The sequence below is a fragment of the Pogona vitticeps genome, chromosome 4 (assembly GCF_051106095.1).
Source record: "Pogona vitticeps strain Pit_001003342236 chromosome 4, PviZW2.1, whole genome shotgun sequence".
NCBI lineage: Eukaryota > Metazoa > Chordata > Lepidosauria > Squamata > Agamidae > Pogona > Pogona vitticeps.
Window position 1 is genome coordinate 18,622,136 of NC_135786.1, and position 19,370 is coordinate 18,641,505.

Sequence of the window (19,370 nt, forward strand, 5' to 3'; positions counted from 1 at the left end):
TGGTTTCTCAAAATCTTCTCTTCCAAAGGCCTAACGTCTGGAATCTTTGCACCATTTTTACCCCATGTAAGAAATGAAAGATATTCAGTGTGGCCTCATCTGATTTCTGGCGGTAGCTGTAGTAGTAGACTAGAAACATTAATTCAACGAGGTAGGCTACAATTTTTTCCATTTTACATGAAAAACACCGAAGAGGGTGGTTTTTCTGAAGGCAACAGAAAAGCCATAGCTGAGTCAGGATTTGAACCCAAGGTGCAAGTCCAATTATTGGTGTACATTCTAGAAGTATAGATAGAGAAATTTTTGGTCACTTTCTGGGGATGATTACAAGCAGAAGGCCAAGAAACAAGATGTAGGTGTCACTTTGGCAAGTAGGCAAAAATTTAATTTAAAGGAAACATTGAAGAGTCTTCAGGCTTCACATGAATATTTGTAGAGAAAAGGCAAAGCATAAGTCAATAGAAATGGATCTCCAGAATTCTGGGGCTACTGCAAAGAATGCCTTGTCCTTGTATACACAAGTCTAAGCACTCAAGGAGAATACTTCAGGAAAATCTTTATGCACAGGCAGGGTTGCATAGGTGATGGTGTGGCTTAAGATAACCAGTTTCCAACCCATTTGGATTCAAAGATTATGACTAAAGCTGGGGGCTTCCTACTTGTACCCAACTAGGAAGCCCGCTGGCACAGGTGGCCAGCTTGATTACCTCCCACCACCAGTCCATGCCGGACCACTTACTTACAACAATGCATGGTGTCCTCTCCTGCACCCCAATCATGGCAGTAGCTTGGCTGCCATAGCCCCACCTCCCTGCTTGCCCAGCCACTCTGCAGCGGAGCAGGCAGACTTGTCCTCCTGCCCCTTAGCTGGACTGGCTGGGCAAACCGGGAGATTGGGCTCTGGCAGCTGAGTTACTGCCATGATTGGGGTGCAGGAGAGGATGCTGGCCATGCACCACACGGTAAGTGGGAGGTGGGAGATAATCAAGATGGCCATCTGTGCCAGCTGGTTTCATATTCGTATATGAATATGAAGCCCCCATCTTTAATTATGACCATCACTTTGAATTATTTTCTCCCCTCCTTGAATAAAACAGAATTGTAGTAGTTTAATTGCAATGGAATGCTGGTGTTCTTTAAATGCTTTACCAAGGGGTCATTAATAAGAAGATGGGAAATGAGCTTCCCTAAAAGACAATTTACATATCACAATTGCCTTTCCACCATAACATGGGGTCTTGAGAGAATGCCGTGTGTCTCCTAGATTGTCTGAATATAGGCATGTGCTGTGACTCGGTACCTTAACTCAGTGGTTCTTAACCTTGGGTTACTCAGGTGTTTTTGAACTGCAACTCCCAGAAACCCCAGCCAGCACAGCTGGTGGTGAAGGCTTCTGGGAGTTGCAGTCCAAAAACACCTGAGTAACCCAAGGTTAAGAACCACTGCCTTAACTGATGAGTGTTCCACACACTAAGCATATCCTGAAAATGTTTTGCAATGCACTGAAAGATATATACAAATCACTCAGAAGATGAGCCTGTGTTGAAAGATTTTTCCTGAAGATAAAATGCTTAAATACAGAACAGTACATATAACAATGCAAATTGTTCTAAGCTGTTGAACTGTGGATCTGATGTTGCATTCCCCCCACCCTTTGGGAGAAACAGAGAGATGTTATGAAAGACAGTGGCCCGAATTTTATTGGTGTTCACTTTAAGTTTTTTTGTAATTTTCCTCAGCTAATTGACAAGATGCAGGATGCACCTGAGAACTTGTCAATTAACCACAATTAGCTGCGGCCCTGTACACAAACCAAGCCCTAGTACAACTGTACAGGATACAGATTTTTCCTCAATGAGGCAGGATGTCTGTGAACATTACAACAGTATAATGTAATGTAACTCTTGCTGCTGTGTATTGTGAGTGAAAAGAAAACAGAGCATTCCGCAGAGACTAAGCTTTGAATGATGTCACACAAAGGAATCTCAAACAGGCCATGGTGGGCAGCTTGCGGAGAAGACGGCCACCGATTCACCCGGGAAAAGCCCCAAGAAAAAGAAAGCAGACAGTCCCCGATTAGGACACAGTACATTTAGCAAACTGTTTAGGCATAAGGTTGGTATGGCAAAGTTAAAAGAACAAAAAGAGGACTCTGAATGGCAACAGATGGATGTTATTAAATTAATGAATACTGAATGCAATATTGCAATGGTGCCACTTTTTTTAAAAAAAAGCAAAATTGGCCAGATTCGAAAAGGTAAACATGCTATGAAAATTTTTGCATCTGCAAATATACGTCTTGTGTAACATCTGTGCATTCAGGGTTCAGACTGGGTGGGTGAACCCACTAACCGCATCATAACAACTATGTTTGGGTAAGACCACTCATTAACAAAGCCCGTGTTGCCTTTAACCAAGACCCTGATCTAACAAAGCAGTTTTAAAACATTTCCTAGCATTTTGGTTAATACGTTTTTAAAGTTTGCAGTTTTTCTGATGCTATGAATCATTCTTTAAAACAAGAAAGAAATTATTTCTTTCCTCAGATCGCAGAACAAGAGAGGAGTAAAAGTGGAGTACAATAAGGCTGAGTACACACTTAAGTCATCTAGTGGATATATTGGTATTTGAACTTTGGATTTCCGAGCTCACACTTTTATTATTTCCATCACATTCAGTTCTACATAAGTCTTCTTCCAAATTCTTTAGATGGGATGGGGGACCAAATTATGCAAGCAACAAGGTACAAGCAACAGAGTTACCTTTAACCAGTTACTTTCTTGGTTATTTAGATGCAACAAAGTTACTTTCAAATGTAACTAATTGATTAGGGACAATGTAACTTTATCGATGGGACAAGTAACATTTGCTAGTTATTTTAAAAAGTTAATTTTAAAGGACATTTTAAGCCATTTTTACATGAGTTCTAGTTTTATTATATTTTCGAATCAATGCTGAATGGCAAGTGAAATATCAGTTTGCACAATCTTTTGTATTTTGTTAAGATATTTCAACATGCAGTATCAAAACTGACCAATAGAGGAAATCATAGAGTTTGTGGCAGTGTGTCATGTTAATAACAATACAAGACAACAAATTGCTTTCTGATTTGGGCTCCAGTAATGACCACTTGATCAACTAAAAAATAAGCAATGCAATTCATTCTTTCAAGTCATGTTCCAAGCTCTGAGTATAGCCAGACTCAGATAATCTTATATTTGCTGAATAAATCATTAAACTTGTGCAATGTTGTGCACATTGTATCAGTTTGGTACTACTTTAATTGTCATGGCTCCATCCCAAAGAAGCCTGCAGTTTGTGGCTTGGTGAGTTATTTGAAGTATCCTGCTAGACAGCTTTGATGTATTACCCCAAGACTTCAGGAGCAACCTCTGAATGTGTTACCAACCTACAAATCCCAGCATTCCATAAGAAGGAGATATGGCAGCCGACGTGATATCAAACTGATAGAACCATGTAGGGCAGATACTTTGACACTAGACCCTTCTAGCAAAAAATCTGAAGCATCTCAGCAAAGATCTGATCTCGAGATTCCATAAAATGGAGCCATGGCAGTTAAAGGGATGCTTCTCTGCTGTAACTGTAGCATGTAGATTCATATTTTATGTACAGTAGGACCCCCATATTCACAGGGGATTGGTTCCAAGCCACCCACCACAGATGCCAAAAACTGTGGATAATACTGAATCCTATACATAGCATGGTCTCTAGCTTCCTCTAGTGGCCGATTTTGATAATTACATCATGGATATATGTATTTCTGGGGATATTCTTTTACTATTTTTAATAGTTTCAGACCATAGATAAGTGAAACTGCAGATACTTATCCCACAAATATGAGGGTCCTACTGCATTGCATTTCTGATGAAGCACTGACATGGTTCCATTAATCACAGCCGTTGATTCCCACTCATTTTCACAGTACAATGGTGCCTCACAAGACTAACACTTCGCAGGATGAAACCCCCACAAGACGAATGGTTTATGCAATCGCTGTGGTGCTTCGCAAGATGGCTTCTTCTACGGCTGTGCTTCGCAAGACAATTTTTTCACAAGACCAATGCCTCACAAGACGAAAATAATTCATTCGTTTTGCGAGGTTCCCATAGGAATGCATTTCAATGCATTCCTATGGGAAATCACTTTTCGCAAGACGAAAATTTCACAAGACAGCGCTACTCGTGGAACGAATTACTTTCGTCTTGCGAGGCACCACTGCATTTCTAAGGGAGGAGGATGCAGCATCTCTGTTTGTTGTGATCTGGACTGTGAGTGCAGGGGAATGCTACCAATCGTTTCCTTCATGTCTCCTCTCTTAACCCACCTGACAGTTGCAACTACTGCTTATATCCAAGTGAACTTAAGGAAGAAAGCAGGCTATAGATGTGGTGCTGATGTGGCTGATTATTTCTAAAAGGTCACTATGCCCAAATATGTCTACCCTGAGCTAAACACAATGTCTCTTTCTAGCAGCCTTAAAGAGGCAGTTCAAGCTGTTGCTTTATTATCCAGCAGCAATTTGTCACCAAACTATTGTAGAACCATAAAGGTCTGGCCTTATCCTTTCAGCAGAGTGGTGCAGTCATCTCACGCAGAAGATTCTGGAATGAAGTGACACGATGTTGGATGTGGCTTGCTCCTTCTCCCCTAAGCTAGTTTTCTGACTTCAGTTCAGTAAACATTGTCCCATCATCAGTGTTGAAGAAAGCTTCAACTATCAGTCCTGTCAGTTTTTGTGCACTGAGTAGAGCAACTCTGTAATGATGACATTTTAGAGTTGGAAAAAATCTTGAGGGCTGTCTTGTCCAATCCCACCTTTTTTTTCATTGCAATAGTCTTAACAACAACATCACTGGCATACAGTGATCATGAAACTGGCTTAAATATCTCCAAATGAAAGTCCATCATCTCCTGAGGTAATTGTTCCCCAACTAAACAGTACTCTTCATCATGGACAGTCTCCAAAGGTTTACCAGAATCCTGACTTCTATCTGTGAATGTTTAGCCTTTTAATTTCCACACTTTGGCTCTAGCCTTGTGCTGTAGGGCAAAAGCGAACAAATCTGCTCCCTCTTTGATGGTACACGAATTCAGATCTTTGAAGACAGTGGGGTACATACAATCTGTACGGTAGTAGGGGTCCACTTAGCAGAATCTCTGGTGGTAAAAAAAACACTGCAGAAACACACTAAATGTGTATTCAATATTTTAGAACTTGTTCTGATTCTAAGATTGGGTCATTATAAAATACTAGGCATAACCTCCATCGATGTATTAATGAAGTAGTGTTTACATCAACATTTTTGTCTATTGATAAATGGAGGTTTGGAGGGAAAGAATAGCACCATTATGCTTGAGGAATGCATATAGACAAAGCCCCTTGAGTTACAGATGGAAAATGAAATTAATTCTTGAGTGCAAACATTCAGTTTGGACACCCACATGGAATTTTTGGGAGTAGGGGGCTTATATAATATGTACACTTACTTGGAATGTGGAATAGTGGTTGGAAAGGCATTCAGGCTGGTCTTTGACAAATACACTACATCTCATGTTGGTTTTTAAAGAAACTAAAACAAAGAAAAGATCCTACATTCCTCTAAATGTTAGTAATCTACACATTTTCTTAGTAGCTATACTACCTATTTAGGGCCATTAAGATGATAACTATAATCATACCTGAAAGTCAGAGTGGGCATCCGTTCTTCTATTGAGGCCTGTATTCTCTTGTGATAGTCTTTTGGAGGCCATCTGCTAGCAGCTACCACTGCAGGGCTAGAACCCAAACTGGACAACACTTTTTTAAAATTCTCTTTCTTCTACCACCATCTTTCTCTGTCTTCCCCTCTTCCTCCTTTCCCGCAGGCTGCTGGAAGTGAGACACAACTGTTTCTACCAGAGATCAGAACTAATCACTAGCAAAGAATTGCTGCTAGTGTTGTTGCCAGGATCAAGTAAAAAAAAAAAAAAGACTTCCAAAGACACACAGAAAGAGACATAAATGAGTGAAAACACAGATCTTGTTATGCTAAACAGATGAATTTTAGCATCTAAGGACTTGCATTCTAACAATGTGTTAAATGTATAATTTAATTTGATCTCCAGGTTTCACTATAATAAGAGAAGGAGAATATCTTCTACTAATTCAGTTTACCCACATTCTCATCAACTGATTCTTTTTTAGCCTCGTCATTCATATTAACACCTCTAAGACATCTTCACATTTGAATTCCTATCCACCACCTCCTGTTATTGGGCTATAATATCACTATGTCTGAGGAGTGTTGAAACCTTATTGTCTACCATCCAACTAACAATGGTGTCATTGTATTGACCACTATGTAAAATGATTATCCCTATGGAATCCTTGAAAGCAGTCCCATACAGACAATGCCTCAAATGACTTGTATGCATGTTTCCCTACTTTTTAGGTAAAGAAAGATGCCCAGCAAACAGCAAATACCAAAGTGAGTATTACTTTTGAAAAGCAAGCATGGAAGTGTTGCCTTTTTTGATTGCACATTGTGATTGCTTCAGGTGTCACCCATGAAGACGATGTGATGCAGGAACTAGATTTCCATGCTGCAGTCTTCATCCTTCCCATAATGTGTCTTATTTTAACCATGTAAAGAGGAGCATAGGAATGAACTGTCATTTATACTCTCTGGCCCTGGTCACATGAGACTTTCCATACCTCTGTTGTCCTAAATTGTGGTTACACAGTTTATATCCTGGGACAAACATCCGAAGAACTTTTAACAGTATCAATTTATTTATTCCTCTTATTTGAATCATTATGGCTGCTACACCATGGTACCAATTTATTTTCTCTCTTGCTTCAAGGCACAATTTAGCCTCTTGATTTATATATATACATTTTAAAAAGAATATTTATCAATATATCAGAAACAAGGCTCTCTCTAAGGTGTGTGACTGCTCGAGTGCACATGATTCGCCCCCCCTCCATACAGCTTTCCCCCTTCTCTGTGCACCCACATCATTTGCTTCCAGCCCCTTTCATTCCAATCACAACAGAACCCCATGCGGGGTGGGGGCAGATTTGCACACGGGAGAAAATTAAAGGGAATGTTGATTGCAAAGGAGGTTCCGTTTAGGAAAATGTCCTCTGTTGTACTGGCTGCTTCTGCAGAAATGCAGAAAAATAGACTTGGGATAACCACACAGCAGTACTGGCGATCACAGACACACACAGAGAGAGAGAGAAGAGAGAGAGAGAGAGAGAGAGAGAGAGAGAGAGAGAGAGAGAGACATTGGCATATCGACACTTTAACATATCTTTACATAGAATTTTAAAAAAATTACTCGGCAGTAATGTAAATGGCGGAGGCCATATTTGCTCCTAATGTAATGTAAATGGCAGAGATGACATATTTTTACCAACGTATCGATGTATTGGGCACAACTGAAAAAAAATAATAATGTATGTGTCACAGTAATGGCAACTACCTTCCTGGCTTCGATTCTGAAAAGAAAGCAGGGTAGGTCATGCACACAGGCAATCCTGGCAAGGAATGCACCGGTACAACAAAGTTACAAATAAACCAAACCCTCCTGGCGATGGGGAAATGTTCCACAGTTATACTGCTGGCCAGGAGAATGTCTTGATCTTGTCTCTATGTCATATGACGGGGGGGGGGGGGGAAGCAACAAACTAACGGGGGGGATAGCTAGAGAAAATTCCCCTCATGTGACCAGGGCCTCTGTCTGTCTGTGCTTTTGTGTGTGGTCAAGTCACTTCTGAATTATGTTGACTCTAACATCGTTTTCAAGATATGCAAGATGTTCATTTAATGGTTTACCATTGCCACCTCTCAGTGAGTATCCATGGCCATGCAGGGATGTGAATCCACACCCCCTGAACACTAATCCATCACTTTTTCTATTAGCCCTTGCTGGCTCTCTCTGGCTCTTTAGTCCAATACAGATATAACTAAGTATTTGATGTGTACCTTGCCTTTCTGTCAAACAATGGAACTTAAAATTGCCAACAATAAAATCAAGTAGCAGGGAGGGAAAGCTCAATATCATGGCTTCCTGATTAACTTGGATGTTGTGCCCTGCCTTATCCTCAAAAGTTCAAACTAGCTTGCAATAGACCAGCTCTGTAATATTATATGTTATTTTCAAATGACCAATTTTAATTATTTGTTAAAAACATAAAACAACTGAATTAAAACAGAGGATAACCCAAAACACAGTGAATAACACATCAGCAAGTAGGCAGGGTGAAAGGATTTAAAATTTTTACCACTACCTAATTTGATTTCCAAAGACCTACATTAATAATAGGATTTTTTTGTCCTGTTCCATTAGAAGGACCTCAGAGAAGATCCTGTCTTTGTTTTCCATGCTCCACAACCTAGGAGCAGCTACCAAGAAGGCCCTGTCTTGCACTCCACCAAACTTGCCTATAGTGGTGATAACTTATCCCCTGGGATGAAGACTTGAGTTTTGGGAGTTGTTCTCTCTGGTAACTTCAAACCCCTGGTTTTTTCCCAATTACTCAGACTCAACTTGTTATTCAGAATCCACCCATCCCTCCCTTTCTCCTAGGGAATAAAGGTAATTTTTAATAAGGACTTAGACTTGGGACTTTGTACCAAAAACCTGGACAAAGACTTGCCAACATCCCTGATTATCCCACAGGCAATGTCGAAAATCTTGGAGACATTTGGTTTGCTTTGTTTTGTTTCTACAAATTCATGTGCATGTGCCTTGCAGATTGATGAACAGCCAGTAACCACCACAGCGACTGTGAAATCAGAAATATACATTCCTGCACCACAGGAAAGTCCAGCAACAAAGCAGAGCATAAAAGCCCCTGAACCTCCAGTACAACAGCCAGCAGCAACAACGGCCACAGCAACAGTGGTGGTCAGCAATGAAAGTCCGAAAGAGCTGACAAAAGAGAGATCTTATTCTACTCCCACACCCTTGAGTAAATTCTTTCGGAAAAAGGTATGGCTGCTTGCTTGCTTGTCGTGGCATGTGTAACTTGGGACAAATAAAATCATTACATATCAGTGGTTCTAGAGACCCCCACTAATACGAAGGGACAAATATTTACCCATTTTTATTTGTCCTTAGTATTTTTTTTTAAAAAAAGACCATTCTGCCTATCATCCTGGATTCCCTTAAGGCAGGAAAAGGGAATCCAGGCTGCCCTTTGCAAAGATGGCAGCTGCAGTCTCCCTACCCTAAATGAAGCTGCAGCCGCCATCTTTGCAAAGGGCAACCAGTCTCCCTTTTTACATGTTATGGCTGGGAGGCCAGATAGAGACCTTAGCAGCGGCGATTAAAGTAAGGGGGTGTTGGAGGGCTAAGGTAGGAAAAGGAAGGGGGTGGGGTGTAGACCATGGTGTTGGGTGGCTATGGAGGGGAGACTGTCTTTCTGCCGCTGATCACCTGATTGGCGGCTGGTAGGCAGAATGTTTTTTGTTTTTTAATAGGAAGGGGGTGTCAGTGGGGCAGGGGGGGTGGAGAGGGCTGCAAATGACATACAGAAGCACACTGGATATTCCACTGTGGGGAATACATATGTGTCTCTAATCATGATGCTGGCAATGACGATGATAATTGCTGTTACTATTTACTAATATTATTATGTCTGAGCATAGGCTTTGGCCAAAACCCAAATAAGTAACTGAGTTGGCTAAATTCATACACATTTCTTTGAGATTCAAACTGAGGTGGAATGGCCAGATTTGGTTCTGGAACAGAGATGGGCATAATCCACAAAAATGGTGGTTCACGGTGGTTCATAGCCACAAACCATGAACCACAAACCATCTGCAATTTTTTAAAAAATAAACTGGTTTCTTTTTTTAAAAAAATCATGCCTGGAGGAGGGAAAACTAATCCCCCCCACAGCCTGCCTCTACCCCCTTCACACTGCCCCTGTTGTCTCCCTACCTGGTCCTGCTGCCTCCTCCTCCTCTTCCTCTTCTGCCACCATTGTCATACTGAGAGGCAGACAGCCTGGTTGCCAGAAGGGAATCCTGGTCACTGTCTCTCAATATGGTGGCGGCAGTGGAGGATGAAGAGGAGAATCCAACAGGACCAAACAGAGAGGCAATGGGGACAGTGGGAAGGATGAAGGGGTGGGTTGCGAGGGCGAGGGGATGAACCAGAAAGTTTGTGAAGTAGCAATGCTTGTAGCTCGGGTCAGGTTTTTCATTGGTTTTGACAAAGCCAAAGCACGCTAAACCAACAAACCAGTACTTTTCCATAAACATTCTGGTTTGTTTTTCACTTCGTTCCCACCTCTATTCTGGAACCAAGGCAAATTTACAAATTAAGTCGTTTGCTAAGCACAAATCAAATCAGATGAGGTACAAACTGCATCTGCCTTATCTTTTAAAGCAAAGTTTAAAGGTGCCTAGTATGCAAAGACATGTCTGACATCTGGCAGATTTACTCCCTTGCTCTAAGTTCAGTGATGCCTCCAAATTTCATGTATATCAACAGGAAGAAAAAGTGTCATATCATTGGATTTTGAATGCAAATCAATAGGAGGCTGTCATTCCCATTTTGCAAATTGACTCAGATCCAGGTAACAAATCAAATTGCATGAGGCATGAATTGCTCTGGACTGAATCAGGAGGATCCATTCTGAAGCCCCAGATTAGCCTCTGAAGTGAATTAGAAGACTCAAGCACAGCCTTAATGGTTATGGCTTAGGAAAAACCATAAAATTGCCCAGTAGTTTTCTTGGGTGATTGAATATGCCCCATTTGCTGGAACACAAAGATGTCTGGAATTTCTCCTCAGGATACAACTGTTATCACAAGTGAAAAGATATCCCTTGCATCAACATAGCATGAAAGACAAAAGGCATTTGGGCTACAGCTGTAGCAGCAGTGGCTGTAATGTGACGCCTCACAATACCATTTCACAAAGGGAAGGGGATAAAAACACCCCAAAGATCCTGAGAGACAGTTACAGTCTTATGAATGAGGATAAACTGTGCTCTGAGACACAGCACCAACTCCTGCAGCTAAATTAAGTAGGGGCTGCATGTCTGGGTTGCAGTGGGGGAACTAATCAATCATCATGAGCCAGGGAAGACACATAACTGCTAAAACAGCTACTGCAGCGATTGTCATGGCAAAATGCCATTAGAGATATGCTCATAAAATTTAAATTTGGAGGTGTTCAATTTCAGAACTGCACAGCATGCAGAGTTATTATTTTAAAATTAAGAAAAGACTTTCCACAAACAAGGCTTTAGATTTTAATGATTATGCTATGTTTTCTTTAGTTGCTATAGTTAAATATTATGTATTATCTTTGTTTATGCTAGGTCTTTCCATGTTTCTGTTAACTAATGTTTTATTACAGGGCCATTATTGTATTGCATTTTATATCTAAGAATAATAATAACTGTTTTTTTAAAAAAACAGCAGGGTGAAAACATTTTTACTACGATGAATAATGGTGCTAGTTCTTTTTAAGGTTGTTGGTTTTTTAATGGATTCATGACTTATATAATTACTTATTCTGACTAAAAATCTTGACAGGAAATCTAATAAAGTTTCTACTACTGCTATCAAGATCATAGGAAAAAAAACCCTCAGGATTATTTATTCTTGAATTTAAGGGTAGAAAAATATGTTAGAAAGAAAATTTAAAGATACTGTAGGTTGATTTTTCTATCTTAGGTAACCATTTTCTCATGGCTTGGCATGATAGTATTATGAGTTTTGCTGGCGGCTCCCCCCGCACTTATAATGTACACTGGCTGGATAAAAAAAATTACTTTTTTGAATGGCGCCTCCCAGAATCTCACTACCAATATGTCCATGTCTGTCATGGCATTCTAGGATTGTAATCCTAATATCACTGCTTCTTATATTTAGATGAGATGCTAGACAAATGTCAACACTGGTCAATTTTACAACCTATCGCAAAGGGGAATGAGAACTTGTTAATTTTGGCAGCAACCCAACATTTATTATAAAATTTGGTTTATCTTGATTCTAATCTTATGAGTTCTTTATTCATCTATTTATTGTTTAAAACATATGTAGCCTGTTCTGTAGCACCAGATCTCAGGGCGAATTACAGAACCGAAGAAAAAAGCATGTCAAGATCTTAAAATCCTTTAAAACAATTCAAACACTAAAACACAGGAAGTTAAAACAAAATCTTAAAGCACTATTTTTTAAAAGCAGTAAAAGGGAGTGTAATAGGCTGTCACCTTGGCATTTTATTAAGCATCATTTCTTAAGCTCTTTCGAGTATGTGTCATGTTGTACAAATCCAGTACTAGCAAGCCAGTGCAGAACAGTCAAAACCAGTTAAGCTGGTTGTAGAGACACACAGGAATGGCATGATTTTCCTTGACTAGAAGGGGGTGGGATTCTTCCTTTCATATAGACATGTAGTATGTCAGGGAAACAGTTCTAACTTGATCTTTTCGGTAACATGCTATATTTTCATAGTTGCAGAGTCTTCCTCCTTAAACAGCTGGGTTTAAATAGTGACTGGCTGCCTAAGTGGGTATTTTTAATGGCTTGCTGTGGCTTACTGCTTTGAGTTTGGCTTTGGTATTGCTTTTGTTTACCATTCCTTGGAGTGGTATTTGTTTGATCCTTTTTAGTATTTGTATACTTCTTGTTTTTAGCTTTAAATACTATCCTTTGGCGATGTAAGCCACCTTGGGTCCTTGGGTGGGCTAAAAATATTTTAAATAAATAAATAAAATGTACAGCAAGTGACTGCATGCCAGGGCCTCTATCAGAAAGTCTAAAAGTCTAGTTTGTTAACACTTGTTACGAATAACCTGCAGACTCCAACAGATGACATAGAGGTGATAAACACAGAGAGAATTGAAGCCTCGCCTGAGGTACCAGCTAAAGATGCAACCGGAAACCAGGAAACAGCAGAAACAAAATCTAAAGATGAGAAGCCTTCCAAAACAAATCTGAGGAAATTCTTCAAATTGGTAAGAAAGATTTTTTAAAAAATTGTGTGGAAGAGATATACAGTAAAATTACAATCCAGGAATTTTCAAAATAGGCATATTCCCCCATGGTGGCCACTGACTAAGGGCTTGTGCAAATAAAGCAAAGGTTCTGCCCTGGTTAGTTATAGCTGGCCTGAAAAAGGCGTTACCCAGCAAGAAACCACATCGTTCAACCTCACTTCCCCTCATAAAGTCTCTCAGATGCTAAGAAACAATCCTTATGAATCCACTTTCTTGCTGGATCTGCACTTTTGGAGCATTTAAAATTACTCAGAAAGTTAATTAAAGGCTTCCAACTATTATATTTTCTCCTGTGGAAAGCAATGAGTTTGAAGACAGAAATTTCCTTCTTACATGGATACCAACCTGGCATCCGTGTTAGTCTGTTTCAGAATGTGTAGCAAAAAATTTGAAAAGGGGTTCTGCTACTTTCAAGACAAACTGATTTATTTCAGTTGAGCTTTTAAAGATCACAGACTGCTTTCTCAGATGCCTCTCAGACACATCAGGTTGTGTCTGAGGAAGTAGATTGCGTGATCCATGAATGCTCACATGAAATAAATTGGTTCCTCTTGGAAGTGAAACAACTCTTTTATTTTCATTTATGCTGTGGAGGCTTTCCATCTAAGCAAGAATCCCAGTCTTCCAGGATTCCAGACAAACATGAACCTCAACTCTTCAGACATGTTGTGTTTCCCTCTATTTGGCACTGGTTAGGCCTCACCTTGAGTAATGTGTCCAGTTCTGGACACAACACTTCAAGAAGGATCCTGACAAATTGGAATAAGTTCAGAGGAGGGCAACAAGGATGATCAGGGGGCTGGAAACCAAGCCTTATGAGGAAAGATTGCAAGAACTGGGCATGTTTAGCCTTGAGAAAAGAAGACTGGAGATATGATAGCACTTTTCAAATATTTATTTGTTTATTTATTTATTCTATTTGTACCCCGCCTATCTGGTCAAAATGACCACTTGAAAGGCTGTCATAAAGAGGAGGGGCCGGATCTGTTCTTGATTGTTCCAGAGTGGAGGGCACGCAACAATGGCCTCAAGTTACAGGAAGCCAGATTCCTGTTGAATATCAGGAAAAACTTCCTAACTGTTAGGGCAGTACAGCAATGGAACCAATTACCTCAAAAGGTGCTCCAACGCTAGAGGCATTAAGAGAAATGTAGACAACCACGTGGCAGATATTATTTGATTTGTATTCCTACATTGAGCATGGGGTTGAACTCGATGGCTTTATAGGCCCCTTTCAACGTTATGATTCTATGGTTTTACATGATCATGTGTTGAATCCATATGTAATGCCTTAAGGAGACACCACCAAGCTATGAATTTTCTTCAAATGTTGGTTAACTTTCACCCCACACAACCAATCAGAGACTCCAGGATTTGCCCAAACTTATTACAGTGGTGCCTCGCTTAACGGCGATAATCCGTTCCAGGAAAACCACCAAAGCAAAAGTAAAAAGCCCATTGAAACGCATTGAAAACCTTTCAATGTGTTCCAATGGGCTTAAAACTCACCGTCCAGTGAAGATCATCCATACGGCGGCCATTTTCGCTGCCTGTATAGCGAGGAATCCATCCCTAAACACAGCAGGGAGCCATTTTATTTACCCGGCAGCCATTTTGAAACCGCCAAACAGCTGTTGAAAAATCATCGTTTTGCGAAGAATCGGTTCCCGAAGCAGGGAACTGATCATCGCAAAGCGAAATCTCACCATTTAGACCATCATTTTGCAATCACAATTGCGATTGCAAAAAGATAGTTGTAAAGCAGATTCATCGTAATGCAGGGCAATCGTAAAGCGAGGCACCACTGTACCTTCGCTGGGAATTTAAGAGGTATGCCTGAGGAATTGAGGAAGTAATTGCACTCCCCCCCCCAAAAAATTCAATAATTGTGAATCCTAGTTGAACCACAAACCTTGTCCATAACTGCCCCCCCTTTCTCTTTACTGCAAACTGCCTTGTAATCATTGGTGGAAGGGGAAAAAGTATTGTTTTCCCAAGTTTGTCCTAATGCAAAGGTGGTGAATTTTGAACATTCTAGGGAGGGTTCAACTTTTTGTCCCCTAGATCAACCATTCTCAATGGGTGTCCCTTGGGGGGGCTTGGCACATTTGAAGAGGGCCACAGACTGGAAACAATTCTTCACATACCACCTTATAATGTTCATTATGTGACTTATGCAACCCTGATTCAGCCTATATTTCTTCCACAATGTATTTATGGCCGTGGCAAAAAAAAAAAAAGGTTGAGAACGGCTGCCCTAGATTCTTGGGAAGCTGAATTGACTTTTGAAAATACAAAAAAAAATTGTGGCAGGTGTTCAAGAAGTTCAATTGACAAGAAGTTCAATTCTGACTTTGAAAAGTTGGTAATTTATGGTGTTAACACTTTAAGATGTTAAAATTTCAGGAATTAGTTCCTGAAATTTGGGGTTTGTTTGTTTTTGTTTTGCTGCAAGCCACCTTGGGGGCAGGGGAGTCTGTTGGAAATTCAGGCGGCACAACCATATGACACAAGAGCTGCACTACACCCATCTCTACAGAGGGACTTGTTCAGAAGTTCCCTAACTTGGTGGAAGTACAGCCAAAGTTTTCAGGGTCAAAGCCTTGGAACTTTCTGATTTGCATGGAGTATAACAATATCCATGTCCAAGGTGATCCTGTCAGCAGTTGAGGATGAAATGGGTTTTCCAAGAAACATTATACCATTGCAAGTCATCCTCGTTGTAATGTAAAGTATCTGAGAGTGGTTTTGTTTTGAATGTGCAATTAAAATCTGTTAGCTTTACAAAATATTCACTCCTCATTCATTGCTGTGAACCAGTCTAGTTGTTGACATTTTTGGATTCCTGGAGGTTGGGGGTGGCTCTGGGGACTCTGCTGATGAGCACTTGCTCTTCCAGATTTACCATTATGTCATTATTGGGGAGAGTTGCCATCATTGAGATTTAAAGAGATCTGTTTTCTTCACTGTGTTCACAAGTTCAAGAACAGGAAAGACAATGTGGCCTAGGCAGCATCACTTATGAAGGCCATCCACACTCAACACAAGAAAATGGGAGAAATGTGTATAATCCTTTGTTGTTTTAGTCAGTCAGAAATGATGGAAGGGCAGCTCCTTCAGAGGAGGTAAATGGGCAAACACCTGATCACCAAGTAAGTGTACAGATCATTCAGGCTTCCCTTGGTGACGGGTTCAGTGCTGGAGTTTCTCCTTGGCTTGGTGTTACAATGGTTCATGCTACACTGATTCAAGACACAGCATGTTCTGTTCAACCTATTGTACTTCTTCACCCTCTCTTTCTTTCCTAATAAAGTCTGCAGTGGCACTGTTAGGTTTAAACAAATTGTATTCACCTTTGGAAGCAAATACTTACAGAGTATGGAAGGAACTAGTTACAATTAATGTAGTTGCATGTAACTAGCTGTTTGGAGTAATGAGTAATGTAAAAAAACAGTCATAATATTGCAGCAAAAGTGGCATAACAAGTAGTTACAAATATGATATGTAATTTTCCCAGTTGCCTTTAAAACTTAATTTTAATTTTAAGCACTTTTAGGTTTTTATAGGATTTTTTTTTCATGTTTTCTGCCCTACTCTTATAAATTTAGTGGCAAGGCAAGTATTCTTCGGTTTGCATTTTGTATTTATGTAAATATTTGCAAAGTGGAGATAAGAACTGCCTGCTGGAGAGAACCAGAGTATTTCCCTGTATTTTTTTCTGGTCTGCTGATAATGCCAACACAGTGACTTGCTTGTTCAGCAAACACTATGGCACTTAGCTCTTTTTGTACAATGAACATTACAAGTACTGCTATATTCATAATCACAAATAAAATAAATTGTTTCACTGCACTCATATTCTGGAACAACTACTTTTAGCATTACTATCTGTAATGTTTAAGATGGTGATCCGAAGACAGGAAACGTGTTATCATTTGTGGGAAGTAGTTTCTCCTTATTATCCAGTATAAGGCACAAGGTACTGTCCTATTGCTTGATCCTGTTAGCTGTTTTGATGAAAACGGGCCTGCTTTGGAGCCAGATAGCAATATGCTTGCCAATATCCTCTTGTGTAGTTTTGTCAGTACAACAGGAGTGATGTCACTGGCAGCAGCAGATTGCTGCTAATGTAAAGAGTTTGTGTTGTTATTTTGGGGTGTAGGCAATGCATGCTCCATAATAGGAAGTTACAATCCTCCCAATAGAACTCTTTTATCTGCCACTTTTGGTGACATCACTCACATTGTGCTGGCATAGCTATGCAACAGGATACTGTCCACATTAAGTACTTTCAAAAAAGAGCTGGCAATAACTGCAGCAACATAAAATATTAGTTCTGAGTAAACAGAAGAGACCTGTTTTATTTATGTTTGGTGTCAAGTATTGAAAAATACAATGATTAGCACGAAGTCACCCAGCTTCATGATCCAGCGAGGACATGAATCCTGATCTCCCAAATCTTTATGCAGCAGTAAACAATGCACCACACTAACTCTCAACCAGGGGTCAGATTTAACGTTAAGAGAAAGGCATATTTTCCTGTTATGGCAATGGTTTCCTTTCAGGCATGAGGTTCTTCAAAATCCCATGGCTGAGCAATCAGACTTGCAAATAAATTCTGTGCTAAGCTACCAGAGATGACTCTCCAAGCAAAAGCCAGCTACTGTAGTTTGCAAACTGAAGAGATGAGGAAAGCTCATGCAAGGATAAAACTGGTGTCTTTAAACACAACTTCACTTGTAATGATGTGCTAACTTCCTTATCAGCTCGCTTGGCCCTATTTCTCTCATTAGTATTTCCTGCTAATATCGCTCTTACTAGTTATTATGATCTCATTCAGCCAGTTGTCCATTTGCATTAGCCCTTCAGGGAAGACTTAAGCTGACATAAGGCCTTAAAACGTGAACTCTGCAATGGTTCATAGTTACTAAGCAAAAGGATTCCAAATCAACTCCATTTAACCTCATGATAGAAATGGTACAGGGCCCTGAAAAAAAGGTCAAAGGTCACTGAACATCAATAGAGGCATATATAACTGCTAAATTTTCCAAAGACAGTTCAGTTGTCCTTTGTTGGGGCGAACTGCTTTAATTGTGTTCTCCTAATTTTTCTGGTCGTCACTAAAATGCAGTATATGTAAAGATTTATGGCATTTCAGTGAATGCAAGGATATCATCTCTGAATCATCTCTCAAGTTCACAAAAAATCTTACGTTCTGTGGCTGCCAAAGCTTTGGAGCTGCTGTATGTAGACTTGATTGGGAAAACACAATCTTCTTAATACGGTTTTCCTTTCTCAAGAAGCATCAGAATTGTGACAAATTGTCAGGGCTGGATCAAGCATTAGAAACGGAACGATTAATACAACTTGTTATTTATGGCTTTCATTTTGCATTCCCCAGTCTCATGGCTATCCGTATTAAACATGCCTTTTTCTTTGGCTTTTCAACATGGCTATATATATAACCTCAAAGAGATTATCTGATTATATTATTTTTAATTTTTCATGTAAAAGAATCTGCAGGTATTCAAGCTGATTCAGGAATAAGTTGGCATCTTGAATGTACTTTTTCCGCTCAGCTGCTGGACAAACTTTACTTGACATCACACAGCTTGTTTTTTGCAGCCCCCAGAAAATTAAAGGAAGATGCCCATTATACAGCAAAGGAGCAACTGCTGGGGAAATTGCACGGCTGGCTGCAAAAGGATTCTGTTGCCTATATCTAACCAACCACCCTGTCATGTCTCTTGTGGTTTTTTATGGTTACAGGATACATGAAACACAAGGACATGAATCTTTCCCTTTCAATACTTTCTCCAGTGTGCCAAAATGCTGAGTTTAAGCAAGATTCCCCTTCAGTTGCTACTGAATTTCAGCATTCCAACTTACTGCCAGTTTTTAGCAGTGTTGGTGGATGAGGCCTGAAGTTCTTTCCCTTTATGTCAGCCTGAAATATATTAGCCCCAATCAGCCATGAAGAGAGAGTTGTTGCATGTAGCCCTCAGTTATGATTTGGTATAAATGTATTTGAGAGAAACTGAGACTCCCCAAATCCCCATTGATTCAGTCCCCCTTACTCCAGTGTGATTTAGGCAAATTTCAGGATTTGGGCAAACTTTACATATTCTTTAAATGTGCTTGTGTGGGAGTCACGACTTCCAAGAGGCAGCTTGCTATTTTAGGCCCTTCTCTCACAGAGAGATTTAGGCCTGTGGGGTTTCTTTTTCAAAACAGAATGTGATCAGTCACTAAGATAAAGTGCCCGCTCCTAAATTTCTTCATCAGAGTCTGTGCATTGACCAAGTGATTACTTGTGTGCTAGCCTTAAGATACAACATAG

General features: G+C 40.1%; 1 protein-coding gene across 5 annotated transcripts in view; it reads left to right on the top strand.

Annotated features, from left to right (window-relative positions):
• The window catches only part of BCAS1 (brain enriched myelin associated protein 1), a 60,290-nt gene that overhangs the window by 32,464 nt on the left and 8,456 nt on the right, over positions 1-19,370 (top strand). For 2 of the 5 annotated variants that reach the window (XM_020779537.3, XM_072996837.2), the window contains exons 6-9: positions 1,981-2,115; positions 6,453-6,488; positions 8,764-9,000; positions 12,833-12,988. In XM_020779537.3, the coding sequence (XP_020635196.3) occupies positions 1,981-2,115; positions 6,453-6,488; positions 8,764-9,000; positions 12,833-12,988 (564 nt within the window). Of the gene's footprint in view, positions 1-1,980; positions 2,116-6,452; positions 6,489-8,763; positions 9,001-12,832; positions 12,989-16,116; positions 16,183-19,370 lie in introns of all 5 variants that reach the window. The other 3 variants (XM_072996834.2, XM_078392162.1, XM_078392163.1) reach the window with 3 other exon arrangements.